Here is a 14,094-nt window from a genome sequence, read left to right on the forward strand (position 1 = left end):
GAAAATGATTAGAAGTAGCATGAAACCATAGATTTTGACATGCAACTAATTAGAAGCAACATGCAACCACCAAATTATGACATGCAAGATCTGGGTAGTTGTCAAAACTGACATGCAAGATCTGGGTACTTGTCAAAACTGAAATGCAAACTTCTACAACCACCAAATTCACCAAGAACTAACATGAAAATGATTAGAAGTAGCATGCAACCATAAATTTTGACATGCAACTGATTAGAAGCAACATGCAATCATAAATTATGACATGCAAGATTTGGGTAGTTCTCAAAACTGAAATGCAAGATCTGGGTAGTTGTCAAAACTGACCTACAAACTTCTACAAACCCTCAGGCTGGCAAGATCATGGCTCTGATACCACTGAAATGTCCCTTTTCTGATTTTACATGATATTTCCAACCTTTAATCAGATCTTTAAGATCAAACAACTAATATCACAAAGATCCTCCAAATTTCTCAAGAAACCCCAAATCGGGTATGCCAGAAATTGTGCCAAAAGCTTCACAGCTTCACCAATTATTAATAAATCTGAAAGTGGACATTTTTACAGAAATTTCAGCAGCATAATAGCCTACAAAATGACATTTCCAGATCCGTATAACCTTTACACAACAGTTCTCAAATGTAGGACAAAAACTATGCTCATCGGGCTCCCGAAATTAACATAAAAAATGCCCGAAAACACCACACAACACTAATAAACTATCTCAAAAGTTTAATCACGTCCCAATACATATATTCAGCTCTATTTTAACCGTTTAAATTCTGAAATACAGCAGCAACCAAAACTGATATGAAATGCTCAACTGAAAACACCAAACTCATGCAAAAAACACACCCAAAAACCCACAAATCTACACTGTTAAGCACAAAGGCAAACTCTGTATGAGCATGCACATGGAATGACTTCAAACTCCCGTCCTTAGCCTTCCTGGAAACCTGCAAACTCCCGTTCTTGGGTCTCCCTGGAAACCTGCAAACTCCCGTTCTTGGGTCTCCTTCTCCACAGGTTTGGCAGCCTCTGAAGAATAACAAAGAATGAGCAAAAATCAAGTTCTCCCCTCCACCCAAAATGCCTCCAAACCCCTTAAAAGAGGGCATAAGTGTAACTCACGTCCAAGAGAGGTTAATGAAACATATTTTAATAATAATTTTCATTTATTAGTCCAACGGTTTCCAAAGATTAACCCCCTTTTTCCGAAACTTCACTTTCTTGGGCCTACCTGCCTTAGCAAAGATTATTATTTTTTAATTATTTAGAAAGGGGACATGACAGGTACCCATACCATCCTTGAGTAATGATCAATAAGCAATATGAAGTATCTATTTCCTTGTAAGCTTTATTCCTATAGGCTTGACAAGTGTATAACTATGACACTATTAGAGATAAAGGCTACATTCATATCCTAGACAAATTTGATAAATACACATCAATTCTTGTCCCTTAGATGAGTAAGTCCAATCTATAACTCATGCTTCTTATAACTACACATCAAACCACAATCATATCCTAGATGAATTTAATATACAACTCTTGAATGAATAAATTCACACCATCATGCTTCATATAAGTAAACATCAACACTTACGATAAAAACCCTCCATCAATTTGTTTTTTTCCCAAAATATGAGAGACCATAAATAGGCTCGGAGCACCTGGTTCGGAGTGATAACAACCTGGCCAACCTAAAAAACATGAGAGATCGCTCAAAAAACAAAAAAATGCACCCCTCACCTACTCAAATTGAATAAAATATTAGAATTATCAGTCACTTAAAACAATCATCTAATAAGGTATAATGTTACCGTCTGCCACCAATTTAAAATCTCGGAAAAGCACCAAACCAACACATGGCAATCAACAAGTAGATCGCGGGTACGAATCACGGGCGCTTTCTGAACGTTGGAAAAATGAAAGAAAAAACAAATAATTCAAATTTCCAGGCCGATCGGTTACAAATTTCACCTTGCAGTATACCGGCCGGCGGATATTAAACAATTGGGTAAAAAAGGGGGCGAAAAATCTACTATAAAAAACCCTCCCGCCGATTGCTTTTTGGCCACAGAAGATTTTGGAGAGGGAAAATAGCCCTCGTTTGCGCTTGGTGGCACTCTCTGTTTTCTGCTCTGTGCAGCATTTTTTCATTCGATTTTTCCCTGGTAAGAGAAGTTAAAGAACAGCAAAATGAGGGAAATTCTGCACATCCAGGGAGGCCAATGTGGCAACCAGATCGGTTCCAAGTTCTGGGAAGTGGTGTGTGAGGAGCACGGGATCGACCCAACTGGCCGCTACAATGGTTCATCTGATCTTCAGCTGGAGAGAGTCAATGTGTACTACAATGAGGCCAGTTGCGGTAGATTTGTTCCGAGGGCTGTGCTTATGGATCTGGAGCCCGGCACAATGGACAGCGTCAGGACAGGGCCGTATGGCCAGGTTTTCCGCCCTGATAACTTCGTTTTTGGCCAGTCCGGTGCTGGAAACAACTGGGCCAAGGGCCACTATACTGAGGGCGCTGAGCTCATTGATGCTGTTTTGGATGTTGTGCGCAAGGAGGCTGAGAACTGTGACTGTCTGCAAGGTAAGCTTTAAGGCCGTCAATTGTCTTGCTTTTGTTTTGTTAAAACCCTAGTAACCCTAGATCTGTAACACTGATCTACGTATTTTTAAATCTCTGTACTTTTCCTCCTTATTTATAGGGTTTCAGGTGTGCCATTCTTTGGGAGGAGGCACGGGATCTGGAATGGGGACTCTGCTTATATCTAAGATCAGGGAGGAGTATCCTGATCGCATGATGTTGACGTTCTCCGTGTTTCCGTCGCCAAAGGTGTCGGATACAGTCGTGGAGCCCTACAATGCCACTCTGTCGGTGCATCAGCTGGTGGAGAATGCAGATGAATGCATGGTTTTGGACAATGAGGCGCTATATGACATTTGCTTCAGAACTCTTAAGCTCACTACACCAAGCTGTAAGTTTGACTGACTTTTGTTTAAATGCTTTGGTCAGATCTTTTGATCTCTGCGTTCAGAATTTTAGTAACCTTGTGTCAAGCCAAATTGTGTCGTATTTGAGGTTGCAACTCGTTTCAATTTCCGTGTTTAGAGACTTAACGTTGTTGAATGATATCTAGATGTTTCTGGTTTCTGAAATTCTCCGTAGGTAGTTTGTTTCATGCGAGTTACATTGAATAAGTTAAGATGTCGAACTTTTGGAAACTTATGCATTTTCTGGAATGTAAATCTTTTGATAATTTCTTTGCAAGTCTTTCATATTTAATGAGTGCAATTGTCAGGTTTAGATGTAGGTCTTTTGAATGTGTGCCTGCATGATTTGTCTTCAATGATTTTTTACTACTATTTTAGATATCGAACTTTTCATTCTGACCACGCAACATGTGAAAAAAAAATCATTATGTGGTTCAAGATATAGATCTGTTCAATTCATGCCTACTTAGTTCCAGTTAGAGGTCTTCTCGAATACCGTGCAATCACTTTAATCTCTGTTGATCTGCACTGAATGGCTTGAAATGACATTTTCAGATTGAGGATAGAAAATTGCCTTTTTGTTTTGTATGGACCCAAGTTTATCTTTGACGAGTCACATTGCGTGGTTTGGAATGATAATGTTTTCAGTTGCTATCTAGAAAATGGTATCATAGATGAATGAGATATAGATTGTTTAATTTTGGGGTTTATCTGTATGCTGTACAAAGTTTGATGAAGCACATTTCGTAGTTTAAAATATTGATCTTTTAAATATTCAGTTCATGCGTTTTATAATATTTCCTGAATTAGGATTTGATATTTTCAATTTTTGAATTTCTCTACCTGTAGTTTATCTTTTGTAGTTCCTTGAATGGTTTGAAATGTCTATGTATGCCTGAATTACTGTTTATTTGCGATGAAGTAAATTGCGTGTTTTTTTACATAGCACATTGTGTGATTTGTGATACAGATCCTTTTATTTTATAATGTGTATGATTTAAGATGCAGATCCTTTTATTTTACCATGTGCATTTTTTGCCTTTGTTGAAGCACATTTTGGTCTGAAACGTGGATTTTTTTGATTTCTGTGCAAAAGATTTGATCTTTGATGGCTTATATTTTGTGTTAAGCCATTTAAAGTGTAGTCTTGCAGATATGCTTCAAGTGTATGGAAAACATATTTTTAGTGGTCTGCAGGTGCAAGTTTTTTGTCTCAGTAATGCTCTTTCAGAATTTGAAATGTAAGTTGAGTGTGAAATTATGCAAGTGCAGATCCAGTGTAACTTGTGGTGAAAATGCTTTGCTTGGTTTCCATACAGAAGGTGTCATGTGTAATAGATAGTTTGTTCCAGTAATAAGATGCTCATGTATCTTCTGAGGTTGGTGGTTGTGCTTTTGGGTAATAATTTGCATAATTGTGCAAATAACATTTATTAGACAATTACATTATTAGTCAATTTTTTGTAATCTTGTTAATTTATGTCTTGGTAACAATCATCCATTTAGCCTGTATTATAAGCACCACCAAGAGCTTGTATTGGTGAGCTGGCTTTGACATTGCGTTTAACTTGAGCTTTGTCTTTGTATTTGTGAGCTGTCCTATCCACATTTTTGCCATAAAACACAGTAGGAGGATTTGAGTTTGCATCATGTCCATGAGTCTGCCTCCAGTATCTATTTTGCTTTTTAATTTTAGAATGCTGTCGAATTTCTAATTTTTGTATAATAAGTGGATATCAGATGAAATTCTTTTAGTTTGTCAAATCAAAATCCTGAAAACCCATTCAGGAACACTGGTAATAGATTGATAGGAGCTGTGGCACGAGAGAGAAAAATTTATACTAACTGCATTTTTATGTTGTTTGTTTCATGCAGTTGGAGATTTAAACCACCTGATATCGGCCACCATGAGTGGGGTGACCTGTTGTCTCCGGTTCCCTGGACAGCTGAATTCAGATCTGAGAAAACTAGCAGTGAATCTAATACCCTTTCCTCGCCTGCACTTCTTCATGGTGGGGTTTGCTCCCTTGACTTCACGTGGATCCCAGCAATACCGAGCACTCACTGTCCCTGAGCTCACCCAGCAAATGTGGGATGCTAAGAACATGATGTGTGCAGCAGATCCCCGTCATGGACGCTACCTGACTGCCTCAGCCATGTTCAGAGGTAAAATGAGCACCAAGGAAGTGGATGAGCAGATGATCAATGTGCAGAACAAGAATTCATCTTACTTTGTGGAGTGGATCCCCAACAATGTAAAATCCAGTGTCTGTGACATTCCTCCCAGGGGCCTGTCTATGGCTTCAACCTTTATAGGGAATTCAACATCCATTCAAGAGATGTTTAGGCGTGTGAGTGAGCAATTCACTGCCATGTTCAGGAGAAAGGCTTTCTTGCATTGGTACACTGGTGAGGGTATGGATGAGATGGAGTTCACAGAAGCTGAGAGTAATATGAATGATTTGGTGTCCGAGTATCAGCAGTACCAAGATGCAACTGCAGATGACGAGGGTGATTTTGATGATGAAGAGGAAGAGCTTCAGGAAATGTAGGCCTATATAGGCTTGATTTTCTGCAACATTGAGTTGCAGGAGCCTCCTTTTCGTATGTTCCGTATTTAGCTTATGTAGTAGGTTAATAGTTAATTGAGTAGCTGAAGCATTAAGACACTATTCAAATTCCTTGAATTCTCTGATTTGGAGATGCAGACATTACCACTCAAATCTAGCAGGCCTTGTTTACTCTGTTGGGTACTTGATTGACTTAGATCTGTTTCTGTTATATATACTGTGTTAAGTTGTCATAATGTGAATTTGCATTTGCCTGAATATTTGTAATGGTTGTAAACTGTTGATGAGTATTTTATCTTATTTGAATGGATTGATGGAGGTGGGCTTTTTTGGCTTATTATATGACGAATTTATTGCATTTGACCATATTCAATTGCAGTATCTATTCATTTGTTCTTTATGTAGTTTGCTTGTAGTTTTGTTTTTTAGGTGGGGGTTTCTTCGTAGCATTGTTTGAAATGTCAGATGTGGGGATGCAGACATTATTTGCTGTTTGAAATATCAGCTATACATTTCTTTGCGGACTACTTTGAATTTTATTTGCTTATAGTGATAAAGGCAGCTGCAAGAGCAAATGCTCACTCAATTATTCAGGTGTCTTTAATTGTTATATTACATTGTGTTTTGAATGTGGTGTTTTGTATATATTATATATACTACGATGACAATTTGTTATGTTCCTTATTTGCTGAATACTATTTTGGATGTTTGTGTTTTGCTATAAGGACAACATTTGATATTAGTTTTGTTGGGGTGGAGTGAGGAGATTTTGTGGGGCTGGGTTTATTTGCTCTGATATAGGGAAAATGAGCCAGTCACCCATGTACTCAATGCTGCCATGTTAACTGTTACCTTCCCCCCAATTACTGCCCCAAAAAACTCCGGTACCTGCACACAAATATGCCAAAACAAATCACCATGTACACCAATAGTTGTTCACTCTTTCATTTTTAAGTTTTCTTGATTGCTGATGGGTCCATTTGTCCAAAAAGTACTAGAACAGCTATTGTGGGGTCTTAGTGGTGGGTATTGGGTGAATGTTTTAAAATGTTACTTTTTGACTACCTTGCACTCTGAGTTTTACAAAGAGCTCTGCAAATGTGGAAAAGCCGAAAGGTTAGCTTGAAGCTCTTTACTCACCTAGGGAGGTTCACTGAAAAAAAGTGGCAAATTTTGACAGACCGTTATGAACTGTGGGTGTGTTAATTTAGCCTGGGTGGCTACTGGGTTGTTTCCCTTTCTTGATGAAATGTGGGTAATTGATGTTAATGGATATATCATTAGCTGATGTAAGCTGGGGCAACACCAAATGAATGAATTAGAAAATCTAGAGAGCTGCAGGTACCTAGCTGATGTTAATGGGAATGTGCAACTTCACTGGAAAGAATAGTAGTTTGATTTTGCATTAGAAAATCTAGAGAGCTGCAGGTACCTAGCTGATGTTAATGGGAATGTGCAACTTCACTGGAAAGAATAGTAATTTGATTTTGCAGCTTCTGAAAATTGAAGAAGGATCAGCTCTTCATAATGTTGATTATGATCCTTGAACTGAGCAACATATTCCCTAACAGTTAACAGTTAATTTATAAGATGCTCTTTTAATGGATCCATCATTAGCTGATGTAAGCTGGGGCTGTGAACCAGTAGTTTGTTTCACAAGACACCAAATGAATGAATTAGAAAATCTAGAGAGCTGCAGGTACCTAGCTGATGTTAATGGGAATGTGCAACTTCACTGGAAAGAATAGTAGTTTGATTTTGCAGCTTCTAAAAATTGAAGAGGGATTCGGTTCTTCATAATGTTGATTATGATCCTTGAACTGAGCAGTATATTCCCTAACAGGTAACAGTTAGTTGATAAGATGCTCTGTGTGTGGCTTTTCACATACACCACGAATTGCTAGTCATTAGCAATTGATCCACTAATTATACAGTGTCCATTTTTTTTTTTGGAAAATGACTTTTGTAATTAGATCAAATGTGCAAACACTTATGCTAGAGTATTGGACTACTGGAAATGTTTTGGTTGTCAAGGATCCCAGGGCTTTTGACTTTACTATCAAATAAGCATGCCAGTAGCTATAACCATTAAGCTGCAGACGGACAAAAAATCAACACAATATGATGTACATTTAAGGATTTGTTGGTGTGCAAAGTTGGCTGTAACAGCTTAGCTATAACAGCTACTGGTATACAACCACACGAGTAATGTCAGGAGTGGTGTGAACTTCATCAGAAGGGGAAATAAGTTAGTTGCTGTCCATGTATGCAATGCTGCCACCTCAACCATTACCTTTTACCTCAATTGCTGTCTAAAAAATCCTGGTACCTGTACACAAACATGACAAAACAAATCACCATGAACACCAATAGTTGTGTGAGCTTCATCGATAGGAGAAATGAGTCAGTTGCTGTCCAGTCCATGTGCGCAATGCCGCCACCTTAACTGTTATCTTTTCCCCCAATCACATGAGTAATGTTAGGAGTGGTGTGAACTTCATCAGTAGGGGATAATGAGTCAGTTGCCGTCCATGTATGCAATACCGCCACCTTAACCATTACCTTTTCCCCCATTTACCGTCCATAAAACCCTGGTTCCTGCACGCAAACATGCCATAATAAATCACCATGAACACCAATAGTCTTCCACTTTTTTGTTTTGTTTTGTTTCATTTTTTAGTTTTCTTGATTGCTGATTGGTGCATTTGTTCAAAAAGTATTATAATGACTATCAGGGGGTCTTAGTGGTAGGTATTGGGTGATTGTTTTTAAATGACAATTTTAGATCACCTTGCACTCTACGAGTTCTACAAAGAACTCTGTAAATGTGGGAAAGCTGAAAAGTTAGTTTATGCTCTTGACTGACTTATAAAGATTCATCAAAAAAATTGACAAATTTTGACATATGGATTAGGAATTGAAGTTAGCTTGAGTGACTAGTAGGTCGTTTACCTAAGAAGGTTCAGAAAACATTAGCGGTTGTGCATTTGAATTCTTTGTTGTTGGTGTTACTTATGATTTGGTAGCACGTAACTTCTCAGTTTTAGGTTGTCACCGGTTGTATATTTTTAAATTTTTAACATCAGACATAGGAGTGCATAAAAATCATGAAGGAATAGATAACATGACAATGATTTAATCATGAAGTTTGTCCTGTTGGAAATTGATGTTTTATGCATTGGAAAAGCTATGGCAATAATTCCAGTATTACGTGGAAGCTAATAATTGCACTGTTATGTGGGAAGGTAATAGTTCTACTTTTCGAATTCAGAAGAAATTTGATACTTTTCGGATCCTCAACCGGGGGGGTGGGGTATAATGAAAAGTACAAAATAAAATAAATATATAGTTAAATGATTCTAAGAATTTTATGGTATGGATGATGAGTGTTTTTAATTGAAGCATTTTCAATTATAAGATTAAAAATAAATTGAGTGACAGATAGTATGGTTGATATTTTAATTAAATGAAGTTTTTTTAATCTTAAAGATAAAAAACAATTTAATTGAAAAATGATATCATTCTTATGATGTTTGAGTTGAAAAAAATCATTTTACTTAGTATTATTATATAAAAATTAAATTAAAAGAAAATTATTTTTTTAAATTTTAATATAGAATTATTAAACCTAATAAAAGAGAAGAAATATAAGGACTGAAATATGAAAGTAATACATGAAATGAAAATAAAAATGCTATATTAAATAAAACAAAACTGCATAAATTATAGGTAAATTAAATAGTCAATTACAATCATTGCTAGGCATTGGCGACTACTATTGGTTGGAGATGATTACGATCCCTCTATCCCTCAGTTTATTGCTATTGGTGGAAGAAGCTATGCTTGTGTAGCTAAGTTTGCTAAGACAATTCCTTTGAAGGTGAAGACTAGTTTGATGACATGTGTCTGTATATGAGAAATATGTTAGCAAGAAACACTACTCTATTAAAAAACAAAAGCATTAACTAGCATAAAAACCATAACATATATGAGAGACAAAGTGAAAACTCTCAAATGAGAATATGAGCCATGGAATGGCTCTCCCAATGAGAATGGTCACTTGATTTAGAGATTAGTCTATTATGTGGATGTGGGATGTATGCTCAAGGTTTTCAAAATAGCTTCAATGGAGATGGAAATGGCAAATTGGTAGCTTTGTGAGCTCTCAATTTGGCATTATAAGGGTATGGTTAAGGCTTTTGCTTCTCAAAACTAGCATTATAACTTTAGCTCAAAAGGTTGTGATGAAATGGCTTGGGAGGGGATTCAATTTATAGGCTAAGGGCTTGAGGGATGGAGGGCTAAGATGCAAGGACGGGGAAAAACTTAAAGAGGGTTAAGATGCACTCAAAGGGGAGCACATGGATTGTGCTTGTTTAGCACCAATCGGAGAGTGACACATGTCACAGGGTGAGTGGATGGAGGAAAGGGGATGGATGAGTCAACAAAGGAGGCTCAAGGGATAATATCTTCATAAAGACCCTTCATTATGGCTTGTAAGAGCTTGTAAGAGTCTTTATGGCTTTTGTAAGAGCATTCATTGTTGGGTGGTTGGGATATTTTGGAGGGAGTTGAGATTGTTGACTTTCCTTGGCTTAGGAAAGTCTTAAACTTGTTTAGGGAATGTGACAACATTAGTGGGTGGATTAGGCTTGGGTTTAGGATTAGATTAGGGATGTTAGAGATTTGCAAGTGGATGGCATTCATGAGGGTGGGTGAGTTAGTGGCTAAGCTTGGTTAGTAGGGGTGGATGGGGTGGATTAGGCTAAAAAGGGGGATTTAGGATAGGTTAGGGGTTATTAGATTTGAGGGTTTTATTTATCAAATAGATTTATTTAATAAATGGGGATTTAGGAATTAGATAGAAGAATAGGATTTAATTGATAAATAATAGGTTATTTGATTTATCAATTAGGACTATAGATGATTAATTAAATTAATCAGCTAGGGGATGGCAAAGGATTAATTAAATAGGAATTTAATTAATGATGCCCTTAGAGATAACTAAATAGGATTACCAAAGCAGTGTAATCAAATTTAGGTGTCTACAATGTCAAGTCCTACATGTTGGTGATTTGCGACTTTGAAGTGGACAATGTGGACTTCGAGACAAGTGGTTTGGTTGATTAGATTTGTAGGCCCGAGTCTCTCTCATGGATTTGCAATCTTGGGTTGCCAATTCTTGGTGACCTCTTGCATTAGGTGACATTGAGCTCAATCCCTATGCCAAGGGGATTTTTATTTCTTCATTTTGTTCTTCTAAAGATTGTGATTTCAGTTTGAACATTTGCCTCTATCACCTCTCTCACCGGTAAGAACCAAATCCACTACCCAAAAGGAGCATGAAGGTACAAATGTTCATAGGTGGATTAGGTTCATTGCTATTCAACAACCCACCCACAAAATAATTTGATATTCCTTGACACAATATGTATGAGGATGAAGAATCGAAGATAGGATTTGTGAGATGAAGGGTAGTTTTTGAGTTAAACTCATTGACCCATGTTTCATGAGCAATGGTTCACAAGGACCCTTCTCTCATGAAAATGAATGACATAACACACTGCATCTAGGTGATGTTCATCCAGGGATCCTTGAGAGGTCACATGTCCCAATACTAATATAGCTAAAAAATGCTTAACCATAAATTTTGTCCAAGGTTCAGATAAGATGTTTAGATTCCCTTATAGGGATGGATGAGGTGGATGAACTTGACAACTAAGTTGGATGAGATGAAGAATAAGATAAAACTTATAATGAAATCTAATGTTAAATGTTCTCAGTTTTCTAAGAATGATTGTGTAAGTTTTTTTTGTCATCCCCAACTTACACAATCATTCCTAGAAAACTGAGAACATTTTACATGGACTGTGGAAATATGATAGCTTTAATTATCTAATGTTAAGATAACAAATAGGTTTTTTACTACTCCCTTGCTCCTTCATGGTTAAGATTTGAAGTAGGTGAAAAGAGATGATAGTATGCATAAGTTACATCATAGATATAAGTTCATTTACAAGGAATTAGACTCTCATTTGTTAGGTTGTTTTTGTTTCTTTTTGTTGTATCTTGCTTTATATGGATTTTGGTCTTTTTATTAATATGTTGGTAAATAGTCGATTCTTCTAGAGCATATAAGTTTGCTTTTGGTTTTTCAAAACTTTGTTTCCTACTTACCATAGTCAAACCATATTAAAAAATATCTTATAGCTATTTCTAGTTTGTTTTTCTTTTTTATTGTAGACAAGGTTTTACAATCTTTAATTTATTATAAAAATTATCTCTTTTAAAAACTACATTTGTACTCAAAATATTATTTAAATTAATTAAACTAGAACATAACTAAGGTCTTTGGATCAACAATCTAATCCATACATTGTAAATCTAAGAAAGATATAACAATGAAAGATCTTAAAACAATTGTGGAACACCACCCAACAAACTAGAGGAACTCACCATAGTTCCCATCAAGAGGGCTAAAAACCCACCCAACTAAACACAACAAAGGACTACCAAGATCATTTTGGCTCAATCATATGAGAACGTAAAGACATATCAAACAAAGGTTTGGAGGATTTGACTTTTTTTTTTCCCCCCCTTCAATTGATATCCATCCATCCTCCACCTTTTCAGCAACCATCTACAAATCCAAAGAAAAATAAGGACCCACTAAAGGGCAAACAATATCATTAACCACAAAAGGGAGAGGAGTAACACCGCAACTGACCCCCAAAACCTTCCCAGGAGAAACATGTAGATCAATACCCATAGTAACAAGAGATAAGACAGTTGAATGAGTGCTAGTAACAATGTTTTAAGGACAACAACAATAGAAGGGACAACCTTAACATTTTGAACCAAAGCTGCCTTAGAGACAACATCTGTAGCATCCAAGACAGTAGCAGTAACAACCCCCCAAGGATTGTGGAAATTGATATTCCTACCCATCCTAACCCCCAGCCCCAATCGATTCCCCTTAGGATCATGAGCCCTAGAGCCCCTACCCCACAGCCTTCGCCTAGCGGGTCTCCTATTGAATTGAAGCCCACCCCCTTGGGCAAAAAAGGGAGATAGGATAAAGGGAAAGAAAAGGAACCGGAGGACTGAGAGTATGAGGGGAGAGGGGGTAGGAGGAGGTTGGGGAGGACAACAAAGTCCAATGCTAAGAGGAAACTGAAAGCTAGGGCCTCGCAAGAGGAGTTAGATTCAGAGGACACAGGCCATCCCAAACAAAGGATAAAAAAAAAGGTGTCAAATTTTGGGGAGGGGAGAATGGAGGAGGAGGAAGAGAAGGTTTCAAATTTCTCTCGATCTAGCTTGGGAGAAGGGATGAAGGAGAAGAAGGAGATGTCGCATGTTTCAGCCACCATTGGGTTGGGGTGTGTGGACTTAACTCAGGGCCAGTTCCTTGAAACGGTGGACAGAGTGCCCTCCCCTATAACGATTTCCTCCCTTATTAGGGTTTCTTCCAAGGATAACACTAACCCCCTGATTGTGCAGGATGTTACTATGGTGCAGGTGGATGACTTTCCTAGCGAGATGCAGGAGGTCAACGTGGAGATCAAGAAGATGGCTAACAATGAGGTGTGGAAAATAATTCATGCTCTAGAAGAAAGAATGTGCCTTTTGACAAGGTTCAGTGTCAAAGTGACACATGTAGCTGCCACTACACTTCACCTGCTTAAAGATATGGAGGGAGATTTGCCAAAGGAGGACTCCAAAATGCTATTTGACTTCCTTGCGGAAGATTGGGCAAACATCCTCTTGGGGAGGAAGGAGGCTAAGAAACCTTAATGCCTCTCTCCTTTTGGTTTTACATGTTGTTTATTTGCTGGTTGTTGGACTTGGCTGGGTTTAAGGCTGTTAAGCATTTGTTTATTTATTTCTATAGCTTTTCTAGTTTTAATACAAGCAGTATGTATGTCAGGCCTATTGATACTCTTTTAATTATGCTTCCAAACTATGTTTTTATTTTTCTAAGTGATAGGGGGTAGTTTTGGTTGTTGGTAATCTGCTGGTAGTTGACCAGTTTGATTATTTAAGGGCCAACCCCCTAGTTTTGGCTACTTATAATTCAAAAACAACTGCTAAAGAATGATCAATATGCACACCCCCTTCATTGGAAACTTTTCGAATTCTATAATGATGGTTCGAAACCCCCAACCACTAAGAAGGTGATTTCTTCGATCTAACCTTATTAGAGGAACACTGCACAACAAGATGGCCACTCTTATGACATTTCCTGCATCTAAATGGAATACCCTCATAAACAAAATTCTGGGCCCAAGAACCATTTGAAGAAGCCAGAGTAATCTGTTCAGGGAGACCCTTAGAAACATCCACCTCCATAAGAATATGAGCATATGTTGTCTTAAAAATATTTGAAGAATCTGTATCAACCATCTCGAAATCCCTAATGGAATCCCCCACGGACTCCAAGAATGAATATGACCAAAGATGAAGGGAAAGATTTGGCAATCTTACCCATAAGGGTATTTTATTAAAGGATTCAGTAAGAGGATC

At 37.5% G+C, this 14,094-nt stretch overlaps 1 protein-coding gene across 1 annotated transcript; it reads left to right on the forward strand.

The window, feature by feature from the left end:
• The first annotated feature begins 2,080 nt into the window (after positions 1–2,080).
• Positions 2,081–5,829, forward strand: LOC149541341 (tubulin beta-1 chain). The gene is made up of 3 exons (XM_089796617.1): positions 2,081–2,597; positions 2,716–2,985; positions 4,877–5,829. The coding sequence occupies exons 1-3, from the start codon at positions 2,204–2,206 to the stop codon at positions 5,551–5,553; spliced, it is 1,341 nt and encodes a 446-aa protein (XP_089652743.1). The 5' UTR covers positions 2,081–2,203; the 3' UTR covers positions 5,554–5,829.
• Positions 5,830–14,094: the final 8,265 nt, after the last annotated feature.

The sequence above is a fragment of the Cupressus sempervirens genome, chromosome 8 (assembly GCF_028749045.1).
Source record: "Cupressus sempervirens isolate cs-2001-9-10 chromosome 8, ASM2874904v1, whole genome shotgun sequence".
Lineage (NCBI taxonomy): Eukaryota > Viridiplantae > Streptophyta > Pinopsida > Cupressales > Cupressaceae > Cupressus > Cupressus sempervirens.

What these genes read in the sequence shown, in the direction of transcription:
- LOC149541341 (XM_089796617.1), top strand. Translation starts at nt 2,204, where the DNA reads ATGAGGGAAATTCTGCACATCCAGGGAGGCCAATGTGGCAACCAGATC. An exon ending in GAACTGTGACTGTCTGCAAG is followed by an intron (nt 2,598 to 2,715) that starts GTAAGCTTTAAG and finishes CCTTATTTATAG; the next exon opens with GGTTTCAGGTGTGCCATTCT. An exon ending in TAAGCTCACTACACCAAGCT is followed by an intron (nt 2,986 to 4,876) that starts GTAAGTTTGACT and finishes TGTTTCATGCAG; the next exon opens with TTGGAGATTTAAACCACCTG.